Source organism: Aplidium turbinatum, chromosome 4, assembly GCF_918807975.1.
Source record: "Aplidium turbinatum chromosome 4, kaAplTurb1.1, whole genome shotgun sequence".
Taxonomy (NCBI): Eukaryota; Metazoa; Chordata; class Ascidiacea; order Aplousobranchia; family Polyclinidae; genus Aplidium; species Aplidium turbinatum.
Window position 1 is genome coordinate 37,836,184 of NC_137475.1, and position 22,385 is coordinate 37,858,568.

The 22,385-nt window shown below is 37.9% G+C and overlaps 1 protein-coding gene across 1 annotated transcript in view; it reads left to right on the forward strand.

Moving 5' to 3' along the window:
- Window positions 1-12,109, forward strand: part of LOC145769137 (cytochrome P450 2C31-like) — a 40,695-nt gene extending 28,586 nt beyond the window's left edge. Inside the window, exons 2-9 of the mRNA XM_082580730.1 lie at window positions 6,627-6,707; window positions 8,593-8,725; window positions 9,223-9,338; window positions 10,047-10,127; window positions 10,378-10,479; window positions 10,742-10,883; window positions 11,420-11,549; window positions 11,742-12,109. Of these exons, the coding sequence (XP_082436856.1) occupies window positions 6,627-6,707; window positions 8,593-8,725; window positions 9,223-9,338; window positions 10,047-10,127; window positions 10,378-10,479; window positions 10,742-10,883; window positions 11,420-11,549; window positions 11,742-11,847 (891 nt within the window). The 3' untranslated portion in view covers window positions 11,848-12,109. The remainder of the gene's footprint in view (window positions 1-6,626; window positions 6,708-8,592; window positions 8,726-9,222; window positions 9,339-10,046; window positions 10,128-10,377; window positions 10,480-10,741; window positions 10,884-11,419; window positions 11,550-11,741) is intronic.
- Window positions 12,110-22,385: the final 10,276 nt, after the last annotated feature.

Below are 22,385 nucleotides of genomic sequence, written 5' to 3' on the forward strand. Positions count from 1 at the left end.
CTTAGCCAAATCCAAAACAAAACGTCCTTCTAATTTATCACGCTGACCATAAGCTTTCGCGTAAAGCAAACACTGCGACAATTCATCTTTAAACTCTTTCAAATCACTGGAAGAGATAGAAGTCAATTTGCTACCATAGCGATACTTTCTAATTTCTGGTTCTGCGAAAAGACCTCCACGAACCCCAAAACGTTGGGACAAGCGAGCTAACGACATTTCTATCCTGTCTTCCTCTGACAAGCCAGGAGTGTCAGAAACCAAATTAGCAATCGTTTGTGCAGCTGTTCTAACACAAGCTGCTTGCAACAAAGTCAAACGAGTTCCCTTAAAGGGCGAAGCTGCCATCAAGGCCATAACACGATTTTTAAAGAAGACAAATGGCATATTATTACCATCGTAACCAATCAAGGCCGCCTTATCGAAGAACGTCCTACTATTTTGGTATTCAAAAAAGCAATCCTGCTGTTGAGAACTTGATTTAGCGGGAGAAGACAAGCTATATCCCTTAATGGGCTGAGTGGGCTCAGTCACATGCACAGCCCGATCACGATCCTCACATACGTTAAAATCAGGAGACACGATACGCCTCTCACAACCACCCAAATTACGTGTAGCTGGGCGATCAGCAACTAGCGGCGCTGAAAACTGTGAAGGGGGCAAAGCATTACTGCTAATGGCGGCCCCGTGACCTGTACGCTCTGGGGGAGGAGTTTGGTTGTAATTTGCAGACCTTGGCTCTACAGCCTTCGGAAGATCCTTAGCCGCGGCCCCGAGACCTCCTGAAACAGCTGGAAAACATGTGGATTGTACAGGTCCACTTACGGATTGAACAGGCGTGTGGAAAAGGTTAGGTAAATTAAACTGTGATTGATGTTCACTTCTGGAATGCCTAGAAGAGCCCTTCCTAGAGCTACGCCGGGAGCCCAACTCAGAACGATATTCAGCTAAAACTACCTCTTTACGTTGTTCGGCCCTCAACTGAGCGTCTTTGAGTGCGAACTCAGCAGCTCTAGCTTCGGCTCTCGCGGCGGCCTCAGCAGCTCTCGCTTCGGCCTCAGCAGCTCTCGCGTCGGCCTCAGCTCTCGCGGCAGCCTCAGCTCGTATGGCCTCAGCTCGTATGGCCTCAGCTCTTGCGGCAGCCTCTGCTCGTGCGGCAGCCTCAGCTCGTATGGCTTCAGCTCTTGCGATGGCCTCAGCAGCTCTTGCTTCGGCCTCAGCTTGGATCTGGAGCTCCTCTCGTCTTAACTGTAGGTTAATTTGTGCAACTATCCGTGACGAGCTCTCAGACATCCTAGTGCTTACACTTGAGGCGCTATCCTCAGGATGTATGTCAGCATCCAACCTATCTGACAACTCACTTTCTTTTTGTTCGAAGTTATTTTTTAACGAGTTAAATTCGGGATCTACCCTATCACGAAGTTCTGCCAAGATTGCAGAGTTAACAATTTTACTCAAAAGAGCATGGAAATGCCGTAATTCCTCTTCTAAAGTAGATAACTTAGATCTAAAAATTAACAGTTCCTGCTTATCACTCAAAGAACCTAGGGCTACAGAAAGTTTCCCAATTTGAGTCAAAATATCCCGTCTAAGATGCCGGGCCTCTCGAACTGACTTAGCCTCATCGTTAATGGGTCCCTCCCCAGAATGGCCTGCCCGACCGCAAAGAACATCATCAGGCTTAAACTCAGTCGAGTCGACGGCGGTCGAGTCCCTGTCACCACCGAGTGTAGACATATTAAATGTTAGGGCTAAATTTAACAATTAAAAAATTAAGTTACACAAAATTACAGTAGTTATAAAAAACTTAACTGCAAAGACCGTAAAAATACAAAAAAGAATTTAAATGCACGATACCGTAGCTGTACGAGTATGTGAAGTCCAAACGTCCACAAAACTTGCTTGGATTCTTCCACTTGAATCTTCAAGCACAGATGGATTGCCTTTAATCTTCTTTCTTGCCAATGAATGTCAAAGTTATTTTTTCTTCTGTACCAAACTGAGAAGAAATGTCTTTACTTTTTAGCTTAAAGTTCTTCAGTTGCCTACCGAGAAGAAATGTCTTTAATTTTCTTTGCTTCTTTAGACTACCAACCAACAAGATCTTCTTTTATTATTTCTTTGCTTTTGTAGCCTACCAACCAACAACTTCGTCTTTTATTTTTTATGCTGCCTGTGCTTCCGTACAAACACTAGCCAGAGAATCGTCTTTTATTTTTTATGGTCACAGCGGTAAACCATAATTTCTTCGTGGGAAAATTGTAACTTAAAGTTCCCGGATCCTTTCGTCTGCATATAATGACCGAAGAAACACACACTTGAACTTCTTTTCAAAAAGTGTATTTCTGTAAAAATTAGCCCACGGCTACCGAAAACGAGGGGGTGCAACGCGTACACCACTGAAAACTGTCACTACAGAACAGATTACTTGGATAAAAGACGGAACTTTTGTCCAGCTAGCAAGCACTAAGCCAACAGTTAAATGTGCGGCCAACTTTCAAACAATCATTTTACGAATGACCAGAATAGATATCAATATCTCAAATTCACGTAGAAAGTAACTGTGACGCAATAAATGAAAGACAATTATATGAAGTCATTCCAACAGGTGTTTAAAGCTGATGTAATATTTCCTGTTTAAACAGGCCCAAACAAGTCCAAACAAGTTTGACACAAGTCTATGAACGATGGTGCAATTTTGGCACATTTTCTAGCAAGTTCCATGACGTAATATTCAGTAGACTTGAACGGTTTTATATGACGTTTGATTTGTACAGAGATTGGCCGTAACAGTTGATATTAAGCAAACGATAATTAGACACCTGAAACAGTTTGCCAAAAAGTTTGTGCACTAGTATGGAGAATCTCTAACACTTAATAACCAAAATGATTGGATAATTGATCCATTTGTTGGAAAAGATATGCCTCAACTTTCCATCCATGTTGCAGAACAGTTTATTGACATAACGACAGAAGTAGCAAACCGTATTTCTTTTGCGTCCTTCAAAGACAAATACCCCAAAGATTCTGCAAACATCCCCTTTTGGGCTTCCATGTACAAACTGTATCCCACAGTTTCACAATTAGTGATTCAAAAACAGATTCCATTTGCAACAACTTGGCTTTGTGAGACTGGATTTAGCGCCATGTGTGTATTGAAAACTGAACAGCGAAACCGGTTGGAAGTTAAAGCCGACATGCGGCTATGCCTAAGCAAAATAACGCCTCGATTTCAAAAACTCACTGACAGCAAGCCAGCACAGCTATCTCATTAGTGATTTGATAAAGATATTACTTTCGGAAAAAATTAATGCTTTTGTAGTGCTGTTTGTTTGCAACACAATCTTGTATGGCTTTTAAAATATTACGACAAATTGCTTGGGTCGCAAGATTTTACCAAACTGAATTTTTTTTTTTAAATAGGTCGCCTTAAAAACGAGTTGGGAACCACTGGGTTAGTATAATCTTTCATCTAAGAAACAGGCTTCGGCGATAGCAGCAATGTCAATATCCAGACAGTTTAGTTTGTATTTATTTCTGACTATCACAACGAAAAACAATATATGCCAAACATTGCAGAGGTCTAGAAAAAGGTAGAAGCGACAAAACGCGGACGTTATAACGTGCTTGATACCAAAACAGGATTATTAGTTTAAAATTTGGCACGGTGGCAACACTTTAGAAGGATTTCCTCCACGACCTATAGGTCGACACGTAGTCGTCATATGTGGAGGCTTGCGAGCACCGAGGAATCTGTCAGAACAAACAAGTTCATGGAATTCTCTTACTTGATTTGACTACATATGACCTACCAGACTAAGATTGACCCAACTCCGGCATAACGCTAAAGCTTATATGAAATCCACATCTGAGAAGAGAAATCACGGTCAAACTAAATCAAGGACTTCAAGAAGCTGGAAATCCTTGGAAAAACTCACCATTACAAAATGTAATTTAAAAAAACACCCACCGACTAAAATTACGTCTTCCGTTTTACAACCAAACAATCAAGAGCTATGATCTAATTCTACATCATGAATGGAAAGAATATTGGACAAAAAATCGACCATGGGTGCAGACATTATCGACGATTTTAACGTTATCCCTCCCAGGTTTCTCGACATGCAACAGAAAGGAATAGGCAGAGATGGGCAAGATCACCAGTATTGGTGATCTTGAAGATCAAGATCACCAAGAATAGGTGATCTTGAAGATCAAGATCACCAAACTATGTGACCTTGAAGATCAAGATCACTTTCAAGATCACTTTTTGTGTAGGCTACTTGAAAAAAATGAAGTTTTTGATCAATGATGTTGCAAAAAATAATTACTATAAGCAACCTGGGTAAAGGTATATAATTGGTATTGCTAACTTTTACTTTTAACTACTCGATCGCTGGCCTAAAAATTGTACTAAGTTAGTGACTGTTGCTATTAGGCCTATCAATTGTTGACGTAGTTTGCGTAGAATCGCAACGTCACACTCAAGGCCGAGGTTAATTACAGCAGTACTAAAAAAGTCGCAAAATTTGCAATTAGTTTTATACTTTTTATTTATAATAAATAAATAAAAATAATCTTTGAACTGCATCATTTTTTACCAAACTTTTGTCTGAATCATGTGGGAGTTTTTATACGTGTTACTAAGTACTCTTAACTTTCTTCACAGTGTAGATTCAAACGATCAAACTCTTAACTTTCACTGTAGTATGTTAAAGTTTATTGCACCATTTATCCACCTGGCAACGTTGATACTGTTGTCTGCTATCAAAAAAGTTGAGAGGTTTGCGGTCAGACAAACCGCTTCATACTCAGACCCTAAACAAGTCTTGGTCTGGTTGATTTGCTGCAATAAACCACTTTACATGACTAAAATCGGCTGGATTCTAAATTTTTTAACACCGCCATTCTAGACTTTTGAAACATCTAAAACTGGATCAAAGAAAGCAAACATTTCTTTAAAATTCACACATGGAAATTGTGAACAAAGTTAAATCATATTTATTATACGTCAACATAAAGTAGTACACGGAAGATGACTTCTTTATTATGACCAACACAAAAAACTTTTTCAAATTTGAAATGGCAACACTGACCAGATCAGATGGAGACTTTAAACCGTCTTTTGTTGGACACATAAAACAGTGGCTTAATGGTAGTAGTTGCCACTAATTACTTTGTACAGTACGAGTTCTAAAAAAATGCCTCTATCTAGTAAGTAAACTTCAATTTTAAAGTGATCTTGATCTTATTGTTCTTCAAGATCAAGATCACACAAAAAAAAGTGATCTTAGATCAAGATCACCAAAAAAAAGTGATCTTCAAGATCAAGATCACGCCCATCTCTGGGAATAGGTCAGTTATAATAGAACTTTATCCCGTCATGCCCGAACTGCTACCACTCTTATCGATGGGGCTATCAAAACACACCAATCTGTCAAAATTGCAAAGAAAGCAGGCAAACTGTTGATCATTTGCTTTTAGACTGTCCATGGATTGCACTCCTCGGTGGTTTCAACATAATTTACCAATGCGGAAACATATTTAAAAACTGGATAAAAGACAACGAGCTTCAAGTGTGAAAACACAGAACGTAACTACCAGTTAGATTTAAAATTTAGAACAATCCTGGTTCCTTCTTGAATACAAGGTTTATCTTTCCTGGCTTAGTATGCTGAGGTCGATATTTGTAAGACTTAGGTTCTAGTTTTAGGAACTACTAACTAGTTCTCTAGTAGTAAACTAAGTTTACTACTAGAGAACTTCAAAGACTTAGGTTCTATTGTTCTATGTTCTAACTGGCCGACCGCGGTCCGAATCCGGACCTTCTGGGTGTTGAAGGTGGACCTCGGGCTTCTGGAAGAATAACTTTATTGCCACATTTTAGGGCCTCTTTAAACAGATTCCCATTAGGAAAAAGCATTTTTTTGTGATTATCCAAGGAGCTGGGGGCTTTGCCCCCAGACTCCCCAACGCTTTACCGTCTTCCCTGATGTGCGATCACACAGCTACAGTACAAAGAAATACAATACATTTTTTCCTATTTTATTTGTTTGTGTCAGACAAAAATCCAAGTCGTGTTACATACTACCTGAAAAGTGTTTCGGTGCTCGTACTAGTTGTTTAATTTTTGTCGTTGCATATGAAATATTCACCGGACCGCGAAAATACTCAACTTGTCAAAATGGACCTTTGCTAACATTAGTTGAGCAGCCCTGTTGTAGAGGCTTTGAACCACTAACGCAGACCCGGTCATCGAGCTTGACAGAGTGCAGTTTCCCATTGTTGAAGTATTGTTGTCTGTAAATTATTCCATTCATTAGGTGCGGCACGATGGAGACCTTGAAATGCTTTGCTCAATCGCACACCCCTGAGTGTCGAATCAGTGCCGCTTGATCATGTAGTTTCTTTGTTTGAAAAGTGAAGCGCCTAACGAACTGAGCTGTTGCAAAAAGGTATCGCAGGCCATCAGACTATTGATGCCATCAGATTTCGGATTGCGCGAACCAGACTATCCTGCAACTTGTATTTTATGGAAATAAAGATACCTTGGGATTTTTCTACAAAAAGTTTATTAGCTTGAAATTGGTGTATGTATTAGTATCACAAACGGTTTGTCTTGCTAACAGCTTCTCGTCTTTGCTCCTTATTTGCAACCCATTCCACCTTTTCGTGGTGTAGCCAATTCCCTCAAGGATGCAACAGATAAAGTAAGAACAATTTTATTGAAGTTTAAAGTCAATTTAAACGGTAGGCACTTTTACATCACCCACTCGTGGAAGAGCGCCTGCTTTTCAATGTGAAATTGCTTTGTGTTTTGTTTAGTCACAATTTTCCTTACAAACTCCATTGATTGCAGTCATTCAGATCCTTCTTGCACTCAGTTCAGTTGCAGAAGAAAAAATAGTATTAGCAGAGGGTGGGAATCGAACCCACGAAATCGAAATTACTACTCCTCTGCCCTAACCATTAGGCAACGGTGGTTGTGGCAAAGCATTCAGTTAAATTTCTTTGCATCAAAATTTTTCGATCAGAATATCACGTGTCGAGTTACATGACTGAAATCAGCTGAATCGCGAGTGAACATGTCACGCATGATTGCGTACCTCTTCGACGAGTGGGTAATGTTAAAGTGACTACCAATTTAAACACTACTTTTTTAGACCTCTGCTATGTTGCCGTGTATTGTTTTCGCTGTGATGGTCGGAAAAAAAACCCACTGAACTGAACTAAAAAACAATACATACGAGATGCATATACGCGTATTGAGACAGTTTTTTTTTTATATATTTTGGTAAAAAGTTTTGTTCATAGGACGTCGTTGCAATGCCGGTCTTAGGGTATTTCGGGGCCTGTGCGGAATATGCTTTGCGGGCCCCAATGACAATGATCTAATTCAGTAGCATAGCTAGGTATTTTGAAATGGGAGGGGGTAGTTTGACGGTCGGCAGACGAAGCCTGACGGTGTGATCGCCGAAGGCGACACTCAGCGGCAGGGGGTCTGGGGGACCTCTCCCAGAAAATTTTGAAAAATTACTTTGAACTTGGGGCATCCTGAGAACATGTTCACAATTTGAATATTACTGTAAAATGGTGCTGTTCGGTGGCATAGCAAAAGGATAAGATCATGCATTCTTTGGCATTTTTCGAAAATAAAGCTATGTTGAGTCTGGAATCTGGATGCAACTTATTTCGTCCCCTGAAAAATTCGTACCCCGATTTCGTACCCTGAAATCGGAGTAACAAAATCAAATTTCGACCTATTTCGTTCCCTGAAAAGATCGAGAGAAATTTGAAATGTTTGCCGCAACTCCGATCAGCAACTTCGGCTATGTTGTTTTTTTTCTCGATCTTTTCAGGGTACGAAATATTTAGGGGACGAAATAGGTTGCACCGGCTGAGTCTCTATGTTTTCTTGTTGCTAATTTTTTTGTTGAATTCATGTGTTAAATTTTTCCATTGGAAATGACAAAATTACTGAATTTTCTGAGCAAATTGCGGGTCCCCTAATTTGCGGGCCCTGTGCGATCGCACGGTTTGCACACCCCAAAGACCGGCACTGGTCGTTGTATTCATTTCGAAGAAGACTGAACGAAATTCTATATTACAAAAGTATCAATGAAAAGGTTTGGCAATGCAGGAATATCTTTAATCTGTACAGGCTGAAATTTTATAAAAAAAAAACAAAAAAACAGCAACTCATGTACCGATAGCCTACTCCTACTGTATTAATGCATATACAGTAGCCTATTGTTTTTCTTTATTAAGATACTGTTCATTTGTTCTGGGATGACTTACAGTAGGACAGATGCCTGTAGGCTACTTGTACCAATATCTACAAGCTGTCAAATGATTGAAAAAAAAAATAGCGATTTAGTTTTGCAATCTTGGTATTATCATGTTCTTGCTTTACAAATTTCTATGCTATAAAGTTTTCTTTTATTCATGATATTGTCAGCAAATGTTCTAACACACGTCAGTAAAAGCAGGACCAGTAAAAAAGCTATTCCTTCTACCATCTCTATAAAAGACAAAGACCACTCACTTTTCTGGACATACGACAACAAAATAGCGACAAAAGTCTTGTTTTTTCAGCTTTACTCTTTGTTGCTGCCGATCATCGAAAAGCACAGAGAGACTGTTGACTCGTACGAATACCGCGATTTCACTGACGCTTACTTGTTGGAGATAGAAAAACAGAAGGACAACCCTGATAGCCAATTTACAGGTGTGATGATACAACCAGAACTTTGTGAAACAAAATTGTTCTTATGCCTAATTGTCTTTATTAATTTATCGAGGAAGTACTTAAATTTCTTAACAGCACTCTTTAAAACCTAATTTTTGCTTTTTTTGTATGCTTGTGGAAGAATCTTGGCATAGGTTCACCAAGATTTGCAAAGTGATTGTTGCTGGTGTTGACTATTGTTATCAGAAAAGTAATTCTTCAACTAGAATATATGAAACAGAAAGCTAGGTGATATTGAAAGTCTGTGGCTCTGCCACGTATTTTTCAACTAGCCTACTCGATAACTTTAAAATCTTGCAAGAGTTCAAAAAATATTTTTTTTCCATAAAACTTTTCCTTTTGTTTTTTCAAATTACGTAACATGTAAGAGGTTCGTTTTGATTGAATATAATCCGTAGCGAACATTTCCAGTGGTAAACTTTGGCTGTAGTCACTGTATGTAAAGTGCAAAGCCTAACCGACAATTTATATCGTAGATGAGGACTTGAAAGGGACCGTTCGCGATCTTTTTGTTGCTGGAACCGACACAACAGCGACCGCCATCAAATGGACCGTTTTGTTTCTCATCAATCGACCAAGCGTTCAGAAAAAGGTACAAACAGAGTCGTTGAGGATAGTTTAGGTCCGGTACCAATGGGCTCCTTGGGCCCAAAATCAAGGAATTTTTAGGAAAAATATCCAAAGAATAATCTGTAGCTTCTTCAAGTTTCCAGACAGCTTGAAACGTTTCCAGACCCCCAATATTTTCCGGGGCTCAGACCCACAAGTACCCCTGGATCCCCCCGTTTACGCTATTGGGTACGAATCAGCAATTTTCAACGGCTCAACATAATTGGACAGATGTAATAAAATAAAAATTTAACGCAGTTGCAATAAACTAAGATTGACGTTAGCTTACTTTTTAGTGATGACTAAAAATATGCTTGGAACAGCAATTATATCATAATTTTTGGAAAATAACATATTTGCTAAAACTTGTATGCTTAGCGTTGTGTGTTAGCTCACTGTGATATTCAGCAAGCATGATACAAAAATTTACTAGCGGGTAAACAAGATAGCCATCTTACAAGCTCAGTTTTTTTTTATAGCTGAACACCCATATCTAATATTGTTCAAACACTGTTCCGGTCGCAGCTCAATTCTTTAGAGCTTACACTGATTTAGCGTTTGAAAACGTTAAATCAATGTAAAAATGACTGGTTTGCAGGCTGGGTTACTATCGCTTTCCTTCTAGAATGAAAGTTGTTCTGAAAATGGAGATATTCTTGCAGTTTGTTGATCTCGTATTTCTTTTTTGTAGATTCAAAAGGAAATTGATCGAGTGATAGGCCCCGATGCAAGACCAAAAATGTCTCATCTTGATGAGATGCACTTCACCAAAGTAAATAGGCTACTGCCAGTTTAAGTTTAACATAGTTGAGCATTTATTTTTGCTATTACATTTTAGTAAACTTGGATAACTTTCACTAGATTGCTTTCAAAAAGTCTTTAACTGGGAGTGGGTTTTTGCAAAGCGTCTTTAGTGGAATTACCAATAAGATTTAGTTGGAAAATATTTCAAGTTATTTAAAATTTATTTCAAATTATTTCTATAACTCATTTCAAGTAACTTTTCTTACTATTTCGTTCAGTCATTCATCCATGAAATGCTACGGTATCGAACCCCTGGTCCTCTCGGATTAGTTCACAGAACAGTCGAAGATACGGTGCTGAAGGGATACAATGTTCCAAAGGTGAAAAAAGTATCGAAAAGAAATAAACAATGAAATCGCAACTTTGAAAAACTATTTACCTTGCACTTCACAGACATAAAAAACAAGTAGGCCTAGCATCACTTTGGTTTACTTTTTTATACCTCACCAAACTTACTTCAATGTTTTTTTGTACCATGGAGTATGAGAACAAATTCACCCTTTACTCAGAACTGGACAATCAAAAACAAACTTTACATAGAAACTACTTTATCTCATGTTGCATGTTATTTCTGTTGACCAGAATACGCAAGTGATGGCAAACTTTTGGGCTGTACACTTTGATCCCAAACTATGGGATAAACCAGAAGAGTTTTGTCCGGATCGACTTCTAGATGAAAACGGAAAATTCAAAAAATCTCCATATCTCCTGTCATTTTCGCTTGGTAGGCGATAGACCTAGTATTTTATATCTAGAAATTTACAAGCTTTGTTGAGAAACTTATAAAGATATGAATGTTGGCCATGAACTACAGACCAATCCTTTAAAAAAGCAAATTAAAAGGTAGCCTCACAGCAATAATTAAAAGGAAAACACAAACTTGCAAGAAGGACCTGCAAAAAAATAGAAGAAAATATACTACGCGTGAGAGAGAATTTTGCCCACTACGTAACCTACAGTGCAATGAAATAATGGACAAACTTTTTGGTTTTATTACTTTCACCAAAACACTCAAGTTTAACTACACTTCAGATTTTCTTTGCAAAACACATAAAATCGTCTTTTTCAGGATTGATTGGATGTTTTGGACTTAATTTAGCTAACCTGAACAAAGACGCCTTAGATATCAATGAATAGTTAATTAAGTCGGATGCATCTTTAGTAACTTTAAAAAAAAAAACGTTAACTTTTGCATACATATAAGCATTTTGACGCAGGCTATTGTACGCATTGCTACTTTTTTGATGTTTTTAAAATTAGGAACAAGATATTGCATGGGCGAAGGCATTGCAAGAATGGAATACTTCCTTTTTCTTGTCGTTACTCTTCAAAGGTTTCATTTGGAGCCTGCCTCGACAGATGCTCCACCGCTTTCAGAGGAATGTGAAAAGTATGTTACTTTCAAACATAAAAATAATATACAATGCTCTGCTTTAAGTTCTGTGCTGAGATTGTGGCAAAATTTTCAATAAACTACGGTACTTTACAATAAAAAAAAAAAAAAAAATGTTTTAGCAAAGTAGCCTAGGCTAAAGAAAAACTTTTATAGTTTAAAATGTTGTTGTATTCATTGTGTTCAAAGGTCTGGCCAGTTCCTAACGGTACCAAGTTTCAAAATGAAGGTGAAAGAAAGGTTTTGCAGAGCCAAGTCAATCAAGGAATATCAAGACTCAATGTGGGACGATTAAACTTCGAAGATGGAAAATCTTTAGAAATAATCAAAGCAGTTATGAACTGAAATAAATAAGCTAATGTCAATTAACAAACAATGAGAACATTTTAGCAATAAAAACTTCAAAGTAAATTTTGTCTTAAAGCTACAATTGATGAACCTGATAAGAAAAACAACGAGTTTTTTTTATAGACCAGCGTCATTGTAACTTATACGTTTGATGGTGTAACTGTAGTAAGACTTAAGAATTTTTCAACTTTAGTGGACAAACGGCTGGCCTCGAATGGCACCGGCAAACGAATGGCACAAAACTTCATTTTTTTAGCACTGAGCACTACATCAATTGGTTTCGGATAATAATGCACTTAGCTTCACTGAAACTGTCTGTCGTGTGAAGCTTTAAAAGCAACGCATATCTGCGAGGGATACGCAATATGCAAAATCTCAGACTGTCATTACTGGCGTTGTTGTAACAATTTGGAAACTTTTTTAGTTGCAATCAAACTGCACAAATGCACATATACTACGACTGCGCTGGATATCTTACTTCGGCAGAATTTACCTTTACAAGTCAAGACGACGCACGCTGTCTTTGTAGCTCGATGTCAACCCGTCCTACACAAACGGTAAACGAAATCAGCACAATTTCTTTTGTTAAGCTTGGGTTTCGTAACGTTTTCAAGGGGCTCGGGAGTTTGAAGAAACCACCACGTATTCCTTGGATTTGTGGTCCGAGGATTTTATTGCTACCGGGCCCAAATTATTCTTTCAACGGCCTTGTTAGCTTGTCTGCTTTCTTTTGACTTATTGGTCTTGCAGGTTAAAAAAGGGACTTTGTTCGGTATGGGCGACAAAGTTTTAGAATTCATGCCGTGTCAACTACAAAAACTTAAAAAAGCTTGGATAGTCTGTCAACACCTGCTACTGCATGTTTTCTTTATCATAAGCGATTTAAGTAAGCTGCATATTTTTATTGTTCCTACGAGCCGCATGCCACCCGCACTTTGGGCACCCCTGTAGTGGACTGTCATCACCACAGTTTAAAAAAGCCAATGGACAAACTCGTCCATTTTCAAACCGGTCAAGTACACATCTAAAAAATCCTTAGGAACTCGTGATGATTCAACAACAATAGCTGCAATTATAGTGATGGTCAAGGGCATGGCATCAAGAAACAAAAAATACTGTACATCTTCACAAAAACGTATCTACTTTGTTCGCTTGCACTGTACAAATTGAATGCTTGCCGCGTATTACTTAGTAAAGATGAGGTTTTGATGATTGCTTTTATTGGTCAATAAGAATGCAATAGTATTTCAGTGTATTCAAATACGAACAATTTGTGAATTCATTTGAATATAAATAATCTTCAATTCTTTATTTTTAATCAAACACAAATATTACATTTGAATATCTATTAATTTGTAGGCTACTACTGTTTTGTCTAAAGTGGCTGCTAAACTTAAATGCTTTGAACTTTAATGGTTACTTTGCAGCTTGCCCTTATTGCTTACCTTTCTACAGTGCAGTATTAATCTTATATTGTAAATTGTAAATGTATATTTTGTTCTTTTTGCAATGCATTATAAAGCAGGTTATGTTTTCGCCAACACAAATAAATTACTGTAATAGTTAAGACTAGCAATTACCAATTCGACAAACACTGGACACAAACGTGCAAAGACAGACAAAATTATAAAGATATGAGGAAGGCGTTCATCCGGCAGTGGAACAACAGTGGCTGACAATGATGATGATGGTGACTAGGCTACTGTATGTGAAAATGCAGTGCATTTTCCATTTTCAAAATAAAATCTTTTAAAATAAAACAAAACTACAAACAAGGACAAATTGCTAAATCAAGCAGACAAATTAAGTCACTAAACAAAAAGCCTATGCCCTCACAGACAATTTTTTGTAGTTAATTTCATAACACCAACAAGCAGACAGCACTCCTTGGTATAATTTGCACTACAATTTATAGGCAACTTGACATTAGACTTTTCATAGTAACATACAAAGTACTTTTACTACAAAGCACATAGTAAGTTACATGTACAAGATCGTACAAAATCATTGAATGGACGTAATCGATAAAAATACAGTATATCCACAGTAAAAATCTTTCGTGTTGAATGTATTTTTGTTACTCAAAAAAGCTTAACTGAGTTTATAATTTGAAAGATAATTGCTAGAAGAATGTCTATAATGTTTTGACCTCAAAAATGCTTATCCAGTGAATTTTTGATAGAAATAGTTTAGGCTAAATTTCTACATTATCTGTTTTGAACATGCTCACAAGTTTCAGTTTACAAAAAATGTTAAACTTTGAAAGTTGCAAAGAGAAGGATTTTCAAAATTAAAATAATCTGAGACAAGGATGAGGATGAGTTAGAAATAGCTGAGTTGATGTATCGGCGGGTTGAATGAAATTAAAAAAAGAATAGTGTGTAAGAGATCTTAAACATCTCGTTGTAGCTTAGCCAAAAATCCAAGATAAAAAACACATTTTGATATTGACTAGCTTAAAAATAAGTTGCAGTTTATGTTTATAAACAAGCCTGGACAACTGTTAGATTAGACTGACACAAAATTTTAAAGCAATATTTAAAAAATTATTAATGTAGCCTATACAGGTAAACAAGTAGGTTATCATTGCAAAAAGTTTGGACAAAATTCTTCAAAAAACGTATTACTAAAAACGCAACTTTGTCAAAAGTTGGCCATAATAGTCACAACGAAATTGCAGAATCATCAAAGCGTCGAAAAGAAATAATAAAAAAGAGTTTTTGTCACTTCTTCAAGTCAATATTTAATAAACTTATGACTTCGGACTGATGCGATTTTCGTAAAAAAGTAATTTTCTTAAACCATAGACAAATATAACGTAAAGATAAACTATAAATTACGAAAACCCAAAACGGTTATATCCGAAGAGGTTTTTAATTTATAGTTTATCTTCCCTTTAGTCCGTTAGCTCAATGGTTAGGGGAAGGTGGGGTTAGTTGAGTCATGTTTCAGATTTTTCCTTATATTTTTTTACCTATTGTAGATACACCTATGAAACTCTAAGTGAAACAAAGGTAATGAAGTATGCTTGCTGCTACCCATTTATCAAAATGCTATCTGGTGTTTAATTGCCATTTTTATTACCTCAAACATAGAGCACCGTTTGACTCAACCAACCCCGCAGGCAGGGTTAGTTGAGTCAGTGGGTGAGGTTAGTTGAGGCGCAATGGCATTCATGAGATGCATAACTTTTTGGGTCTATCTTGGGCACCGCCCCCATCTGGCACCTCTGTTCTATACCATCAATGAACGTTTATTGTATTCAGGAGTGGGGAATAACCTACTTTGTACTGTGGGCCACAAAAATTATTAACAATACCAGGCGGGCTACATGGCCCCAAATTCGCCCGTTTCCACAGTCTTTCCCTGAAAAAAGAGTCTTCACTGCAACCAGACCCAAATTTTCCTCGGTTATTTTACCCTACTTTATATCGTTTCTCTAAGAAAATAGAAATAGGTCTTCACCGCAACCAGGCCCTAATTTCTCTCGATTTCGCCCTACTTCATGCCATTTCTCTAAAAAAAGTCTTCATACCGCCTAGACCCAAATTTCACACTTTCTATCGAAATTAGTGACATGAAATCTAATACTTTTCATGCTTTTCCTGCGGGCCACATTGTATTGCTTCGCGAACCAAATTTGACAAAATTGGAAGTATTTCCATTGGAGACACATAAGTGGTCTCTGAACTAGCTGAATTCCGAGCAGAAGTTACGCTGGAACAAGCTTGATGTGCAGCACTGATATTGGGTGTTTCGAAGGTTACGGACAACTGATCCGTGTGTTCATTGATTTCTGAAGCACAGTTTTCAGCTTGAATCCCAACACGTAACTCTAAAGGTCGGTTGGTCATTTCTGATGGAGCAAAATCTATGTCAGTGAAAATGTCTCTGTACACAGGATATATCCCTGTTGTCTCAAAACCGGCAGCAATAAGCTATTTTTGTGGGAAAAAGCATTTTCATAAGCTTGGTTTGTAATGCCAGCCACATCATATATAGCCTAGCCTACTACAAACCTTTCCAGGATTATTTATTTGCCAGGAACTCAATGCTCTGTTGTAGTAGGCCTTAAACGGGCCATACACAGCCCTGTCCAAAGGCTGTAATTAATGAGATGTGTGAGAGTGTAAAATTAAACAGAAAAGTAGGCCTAATGGATAATTTTAATCAAATAATAGCTCATTTTGTCCAAGTAACTGATTTAATAATGCACGTTTAGCAATTCAAATTCAGAAGTAAGATTTCAGCAGCCTGCAACTTGAGGTAGGGTTAGTTGAGTCACTGCCTCAACTAGCCCTGCAGCTATTGACTCAACCAACCCCAATCCTTCCTCGTGACAATTATTGAACATATTATCTATACGTAAAGCTTTATCGGTCTTACACAAATGTACGATGCTTAAGATAGCTATAAGCTACATGAAACTTTGACGATATCTTCGCTTACGCCTAGCATAGCTTCAGCATCCCAATCAACTTTGAGCTGAAAATATTTACTTTTTAGTCCAAAAAATGGCATTTTGCTGACTGTATAACCTGTATAACTTGCACGGCTGTTAAAGCAAGATGGACACAGTTACCCATAATGCTTATTGTTTCTAGCAATTAATCTTCACGAAGTCATGCTTATTGGTTAGTCAGAAAACAATGGTGACTCAACTAACCCACTGACTCAACTAACACCACCTTCCCCTACGCGCCCGGCTCAAGATCACACAGTGCTGGTTCGACTCTCAGGGTGTGCGCTTGAACAAAGCATTTCAGAACTGCTCTCCATTCAGATGGAATAATTCCCCGGCAACAAGACTTCAACAATCGAAAAACTTCACTCGGTCAATTTCGGTAACCGGCCCTGCGTCAAGAGCCTCTGCAAGTATGCAAAACTACCAGGAATAACCTATCAAAAGGCTTTGTCAGTCCGAGGATAAAGATTCAAAACCAACCAACTTTATTGTATTGTATTATTATGTTAAATGCTGTGTAGTTTCTAGGATGTAGGGGAAAGCCGTGTATTATGAACCCCCTAACAATGAACGTTCCTAATTTCACAACTTCAATGAAAAGATGGACAATATTTACACAACAGCAAGCTAACATGCATACCTATTCCCCATCAATACATTAGTATGTGATATTTTGCAATAAAAAAGTTATTTCAATTTTATTAATTTACCAAAAGAGTTCATATTACACAACCCTCTGTGTAATATGAACCCCTGTGATGTGTGATATGAACCGCTTTGAATCATTGCTGAATAGAGGTGGATTGACTACACAAAACTGCACTAAAGCAAGCCACATTACATGTGCAGCATAACAAAATTTATTACCATAAGGTTTTCAAATAATTTACACCAATTTTAGTAAACATGCACTACTTTTTAAATGTAAGCATTAATTTCACAAAAAGATAAGCAACATTAATCGAATGACGTGCACTGCATTGAAAATGCTGGTAAAATTGAAGTCTGAACCCCAGTTTACAGAACCCAGAACCACCCCAGTTTACAAAAATTCATTACACCATCATAAAGCACTTGGTAATATGAACCTGGGTTCATATTACACATTCAACTAGGGTTCATGTTACACACTTGTGGTGATTCCAGTTAAAATGCTGATAATCAACTAAATAATGCATATTTTAAACAAAACTTGTTGTGATTTCCATCATCAAGTTTATTTAAAGGTATATTAATCAAAAAATTACAAGTCCATTGATACACTGATAAAAAAAACAACAATTTCTCCATCTGCAAAATAGTATCACACTAGCTTTAAACCTTCATACCCCCAAAACTTCAGCAACACGCCAACTTTCAACAAGAACATTTCCGGTCGAATGACCAGTAAACTTACTTAATTCAAGCTGTTAAAAGTCAAACATTTTTATTGCCACGTTTTCTGAAAACAACAGGGGGTTCATAATACACAGCAGTTCATATTACACGGCTTTCCCATATTTGTCTAAGACTATGTTGTTGACTACTTCGGACTTTTTAGTCTAAATTTATTGACATCATTGCATTGATATAAGTTGATAAGAAGTTATTTTAGATTAACTTTATGCAGTACAAATTTCTAATTTTAAAGTTTGTTTTAACATTTCAGCATTGATGTAAACATGAAATCGCTCTAAACAGCACGTAAACTGGAAATTTTGAAGAACACCTGGCAACACTTTTATTCAAAGCACCTTTAGATCATTTTGCATTCCGCAATACTTGAAATTCCTTCTCAAGTGTCATCTTGGATGTATTTGGTAACCCAACACCAATTTTGTAGTTCTTCAAAAATGCGCCATTTATTTGCTTGCTTCATGCATGCGCTCATATGTTGCCTATCTGCAGTCTTAAGAAGATCAAAAAGATCATCCCACGAGTCAAAGTATTTAATACATGGCCACCGATAGATATCTGCAAACGAAATCCAAAATTTTACATCATCTGCAACCTTTTCTCCATTGGTATCCATTCGGACATTTGGATCAAATTCGTACGGCGCGTCTACGTGTTTAGATGGATGCATTGCGTCAGTCATCCATTTACAATATGGGTCATAAGTTGCTGTTCTGTCATTTATCATGGCTTTGGAAAACTCAACGGTCGGTGCAAACATCGGAATATTCATAGCATACTGCTCAACAGATTTTCCATTTGTTATAGAATAAGGAATGATAACAACACCAGCGTACTTTGTTAAATCAAAAAGTTCGTATCTTCCTTCGTGATTAGGTTTAACTAATTTAAATTCTCTGTGTCGTGGTGGTACCGCGTCGCCGTTTAGTAAAAACTCATCCCGTTGTTGCGACCACGTTAAGCCGTCAACTGCCGATATTAAAGTTGCCGGAAGAAAAATTGGGTTGAAACCTGTGTAGTGACGAATGTATTCCAAGTGATACAGAGTGTTGGCTCCTATAACATGATGTAAGGTAGAGTTCAGAGCCAGCTCACGAAGATGGTCAAACAAGAGTTGTGACGTTTCCTTGGTGCATCTGCATTGATCTGCAACATGCCACAATGCAAGTATAAGTGGCTTATGAAGGTGCATCCATCTTTCCCACATTGATGCTTCAAATCCAAAAATCAAAGCATCTACACCATGAAAATCAGCGTCTTTGACCATGAACTCACTTTTCCATTTGCAATCTCTTCTTTGTTTGGAAACTACTTTGCCAGGACACTCTTTGAAAGGATAATTATAGTTAATTGTTGCTCCATTATTAATGTTTTTGTAATTACACAAAAATACTTCGTGATTCGTGGAAGAAATCTTATTTAATCTCTTTTCGAGCAATGTTGCTGCACTTGCCATTGCAGTATCGTGGTAGGACATATCGTACAATCGAAGACTCTTGTTGACAGAGCATGTCCATGTTGGGGGATCGGTATATTGCCAGTCAAGTTGCATCCAACAAAACGGTTCTTTCAAGCACATGAATGGTCGAGATAGCAACTGGTCACGTGATGATGGTGGGTAAAGTAAGTAGTCATCGGCGCATGACGACCAAGTGTTGTTTTTTTGGTAGCAACGTTTATGTGTACTCACCCAAGGATTAAGTTGCTTTTCGTTGGTTCCAAAGATATTATCGCTCGAGTTTGAAGTGACTTTTTTTGTTGCAGGTGTTTTGTTCTGTAGCATCTCAGGAAATTTATAATCGATTTGTTTCAACGACCGTATCCATTTATGCGCTAAATGTACATCTTTTAACTTAATGAAATCACGTTCGTATAACTCGATAAATAATTCAAGAAAGCGATTTTCAAAAGATGTTGACACACTTTTCCACATCCACAATGTTCTTACAAGAGCTTCAGTTTTTTCGTATAATGGCCTTTCGCTCATGTAATCTGCTTGATAATTATGCACATTTCGAATTTGTTTTACAAACGGGCTCACAAATCCAACGCTCATACCAACATCATGCATTAAACGCTGCATGATATAACTTCTCCAAATGTCACTGACACGTCCATGCACCGATACTGGAAGGAGAGTTCCCCATAATGCATAATGGACGGTTGCTTGTGCATTGTAACTAGAAAACGTCCCGGGACGTAATAACAAGTGAATATCATCATCAAAATACATTGGCAGCTTTCGAGTTAACCGCCATATGGCATCCATGTCGGGATCATGATTTGCCAAACTTTGAACGACACCAATCTTCTTAGCAGATATATGAATTTTTTTTGAAGATAAATTCCATGTACTAACATTTTGAATTTGTGTTAATGGAAATCCACGCGGCCATGCGACATCTGTCAGATTAATAAATGTTGGATATGGATTGAACACTTGAGTGTTGTCAGTCACAAGCCAATTTTCAGCAGGTAGCCAAGGTACTTCAGATGTCAGTTTATTGTCATCATCAAAATCAAATATGACTGTAGCGCCGTGCATGATGGCATACAAATATCCTACGTTCTTACGGCCAAAGTGGTTCCAAGGGATCTCATCAACGATCTCAAGCTTTCGCATGGCCTTTTGCTTTTCAACTGATAAAAAAACAACATTAGTTGTTAATTTTTCCAAAGCTTTATGCTTTTTTATAGGTGTTTTTAGGTCAGCAACAATTACCAAACATGTTTCTGACTGATTAGCAACTTTGTAAATACTTGTGGTTAGCGCATTTATTGTAGTCACAACGCCCCACCGTTGACACTGCGGGAACAAATTAGTGTTCAGTATTTGTGGAGGCGATTCCTCAAAAACCGACTTTGGAAATGAATGTATTTTTTCACCGAGAAACACATGACCAGAAGTTCCAGAAGTGTCACTGTCAGACTTTGGTTTGCAATCGTGTGTATCACTAAGATCCTTAAAACTGTTCGTTGTTGACGGGTGATGTTTTATGCAGTTCTGTACAACCTTATGTCTTTTTAAAATGTCTACGTCAGTTTGGCACATTTGTCCGTTGATGTATACGCTACCTACATATTCCCATTCTATTCTTTCTGTTGGAAATGGCAGCCCTCCTCCCCACTTCTCACATGAAAAAGAGTCGTGTTGCAACAAGCTTTTTTGTGCCATTGGCCATATGATTTTGTCTAGAAAGCTTGTGGGTCTGTTATCCAAATGCACTTGATTTGACTCATTGTTTAATAAATTGATCATATTCGGGATAGTTCTGGAACACCACATACCTCCCAACATGGAGTTTTTTGAATGGAAAGGGTGATCACGCATGACATGAAACTGCTTTCCAGATTGTATCCACTCATCGACAGCTTGTTTTTCGCGCAAGGATAAACGTGAATCAACGTTTCGCGAACAGAAACGCTCTGCGTCTGCGGCCCCTTGAAACCGCCACAACATTTGTTTGATTTTTGAGCCTGTCATGTTTAGGAGTTTTACATTATCAGCCTCTAATTTATTAAGAATGTTCATGGGAACAGTATCGTCATAATATACGCGCATTGTCCATGCAGGGTATATTTCTTTACATAACTTTGCGTTTGCAAGTGCTCCTTCTGTGTACCTTTGGTCAGAACCGTATAACGAGTAGGAAATGATACTTGAACCTGTTTTTTGGATCTTTGGTTCTTTCCTGCTCGAGAAATCAACTCTTGAACGTAATTTGACATGCTGTTCGTCGAAGATGCTTCTCGTGTTTGCATTGATCTCGTCATTGTTTTTCCGATTAGTCCAAATCAAAAAGCCCAACATCATAAATATGCTCACAATGACCTACAAAACAAAATTTCAATAAATGTATTGCTCATCAAATCAACCTTCACTACCATATAAAAGGTTAGACCAGTGTTTTTTTGTTGTATCCAGGCTTTCGCCTGCGATTCAAGATTTAGATTAGGCTAAGTGGACAGGAAGGCAAAGAAGCCAATCTTCGTGACCACCTTTAGGCAAGCATGTGTCTTACCAAAGACACAGCCAAATGACCTTGAGCGGTGTCGAACCGGCGCCTTCGAACGTCGTTCCAGGGCTCTCTCCACTCGGCAATGCAGCCGACGTGGTTCCAGTGGTTCATAACCATGTTAAGTTTAAAACACGCTACGAAAAAGAAAAGTAGCCTATTTGTTGCACCCCGTGGTAGACCAACAATCTTTCACCTTGAATGCAATATGCTGTTGAAACAAACCTTGACCTTTTCATTCCAAAAAAATTTAAAAAATGGTATTCATAGCTTTTCTGCTTGACTTTTGGCTTCAAAGGAGTGTGGAGAAAAATAGGCAAGTTTGCTTGTTGTGCGTGTCCTTGGGAAAGGCAATCAAAAATACAATCTTTAAAAATCCACATATTTAGAGTAAAACTTCAATTTTACTTGGAGATTGAATGCAACCTTTAAAGTTAAAATGGTCAGCCTCTTTTCTCAGTTCATTGCATTATACTTGATAGTGTCTAGGCAGGCTCATTTCCAGAGATACATGTAGCGCGCCACTTTTGTAGCGCGGCTACATTTTTGTAGCAACAGCGGGAGAGGCGCTATATTTCTTTAAAAGTAACAATTGCAATTGCGGCTCTA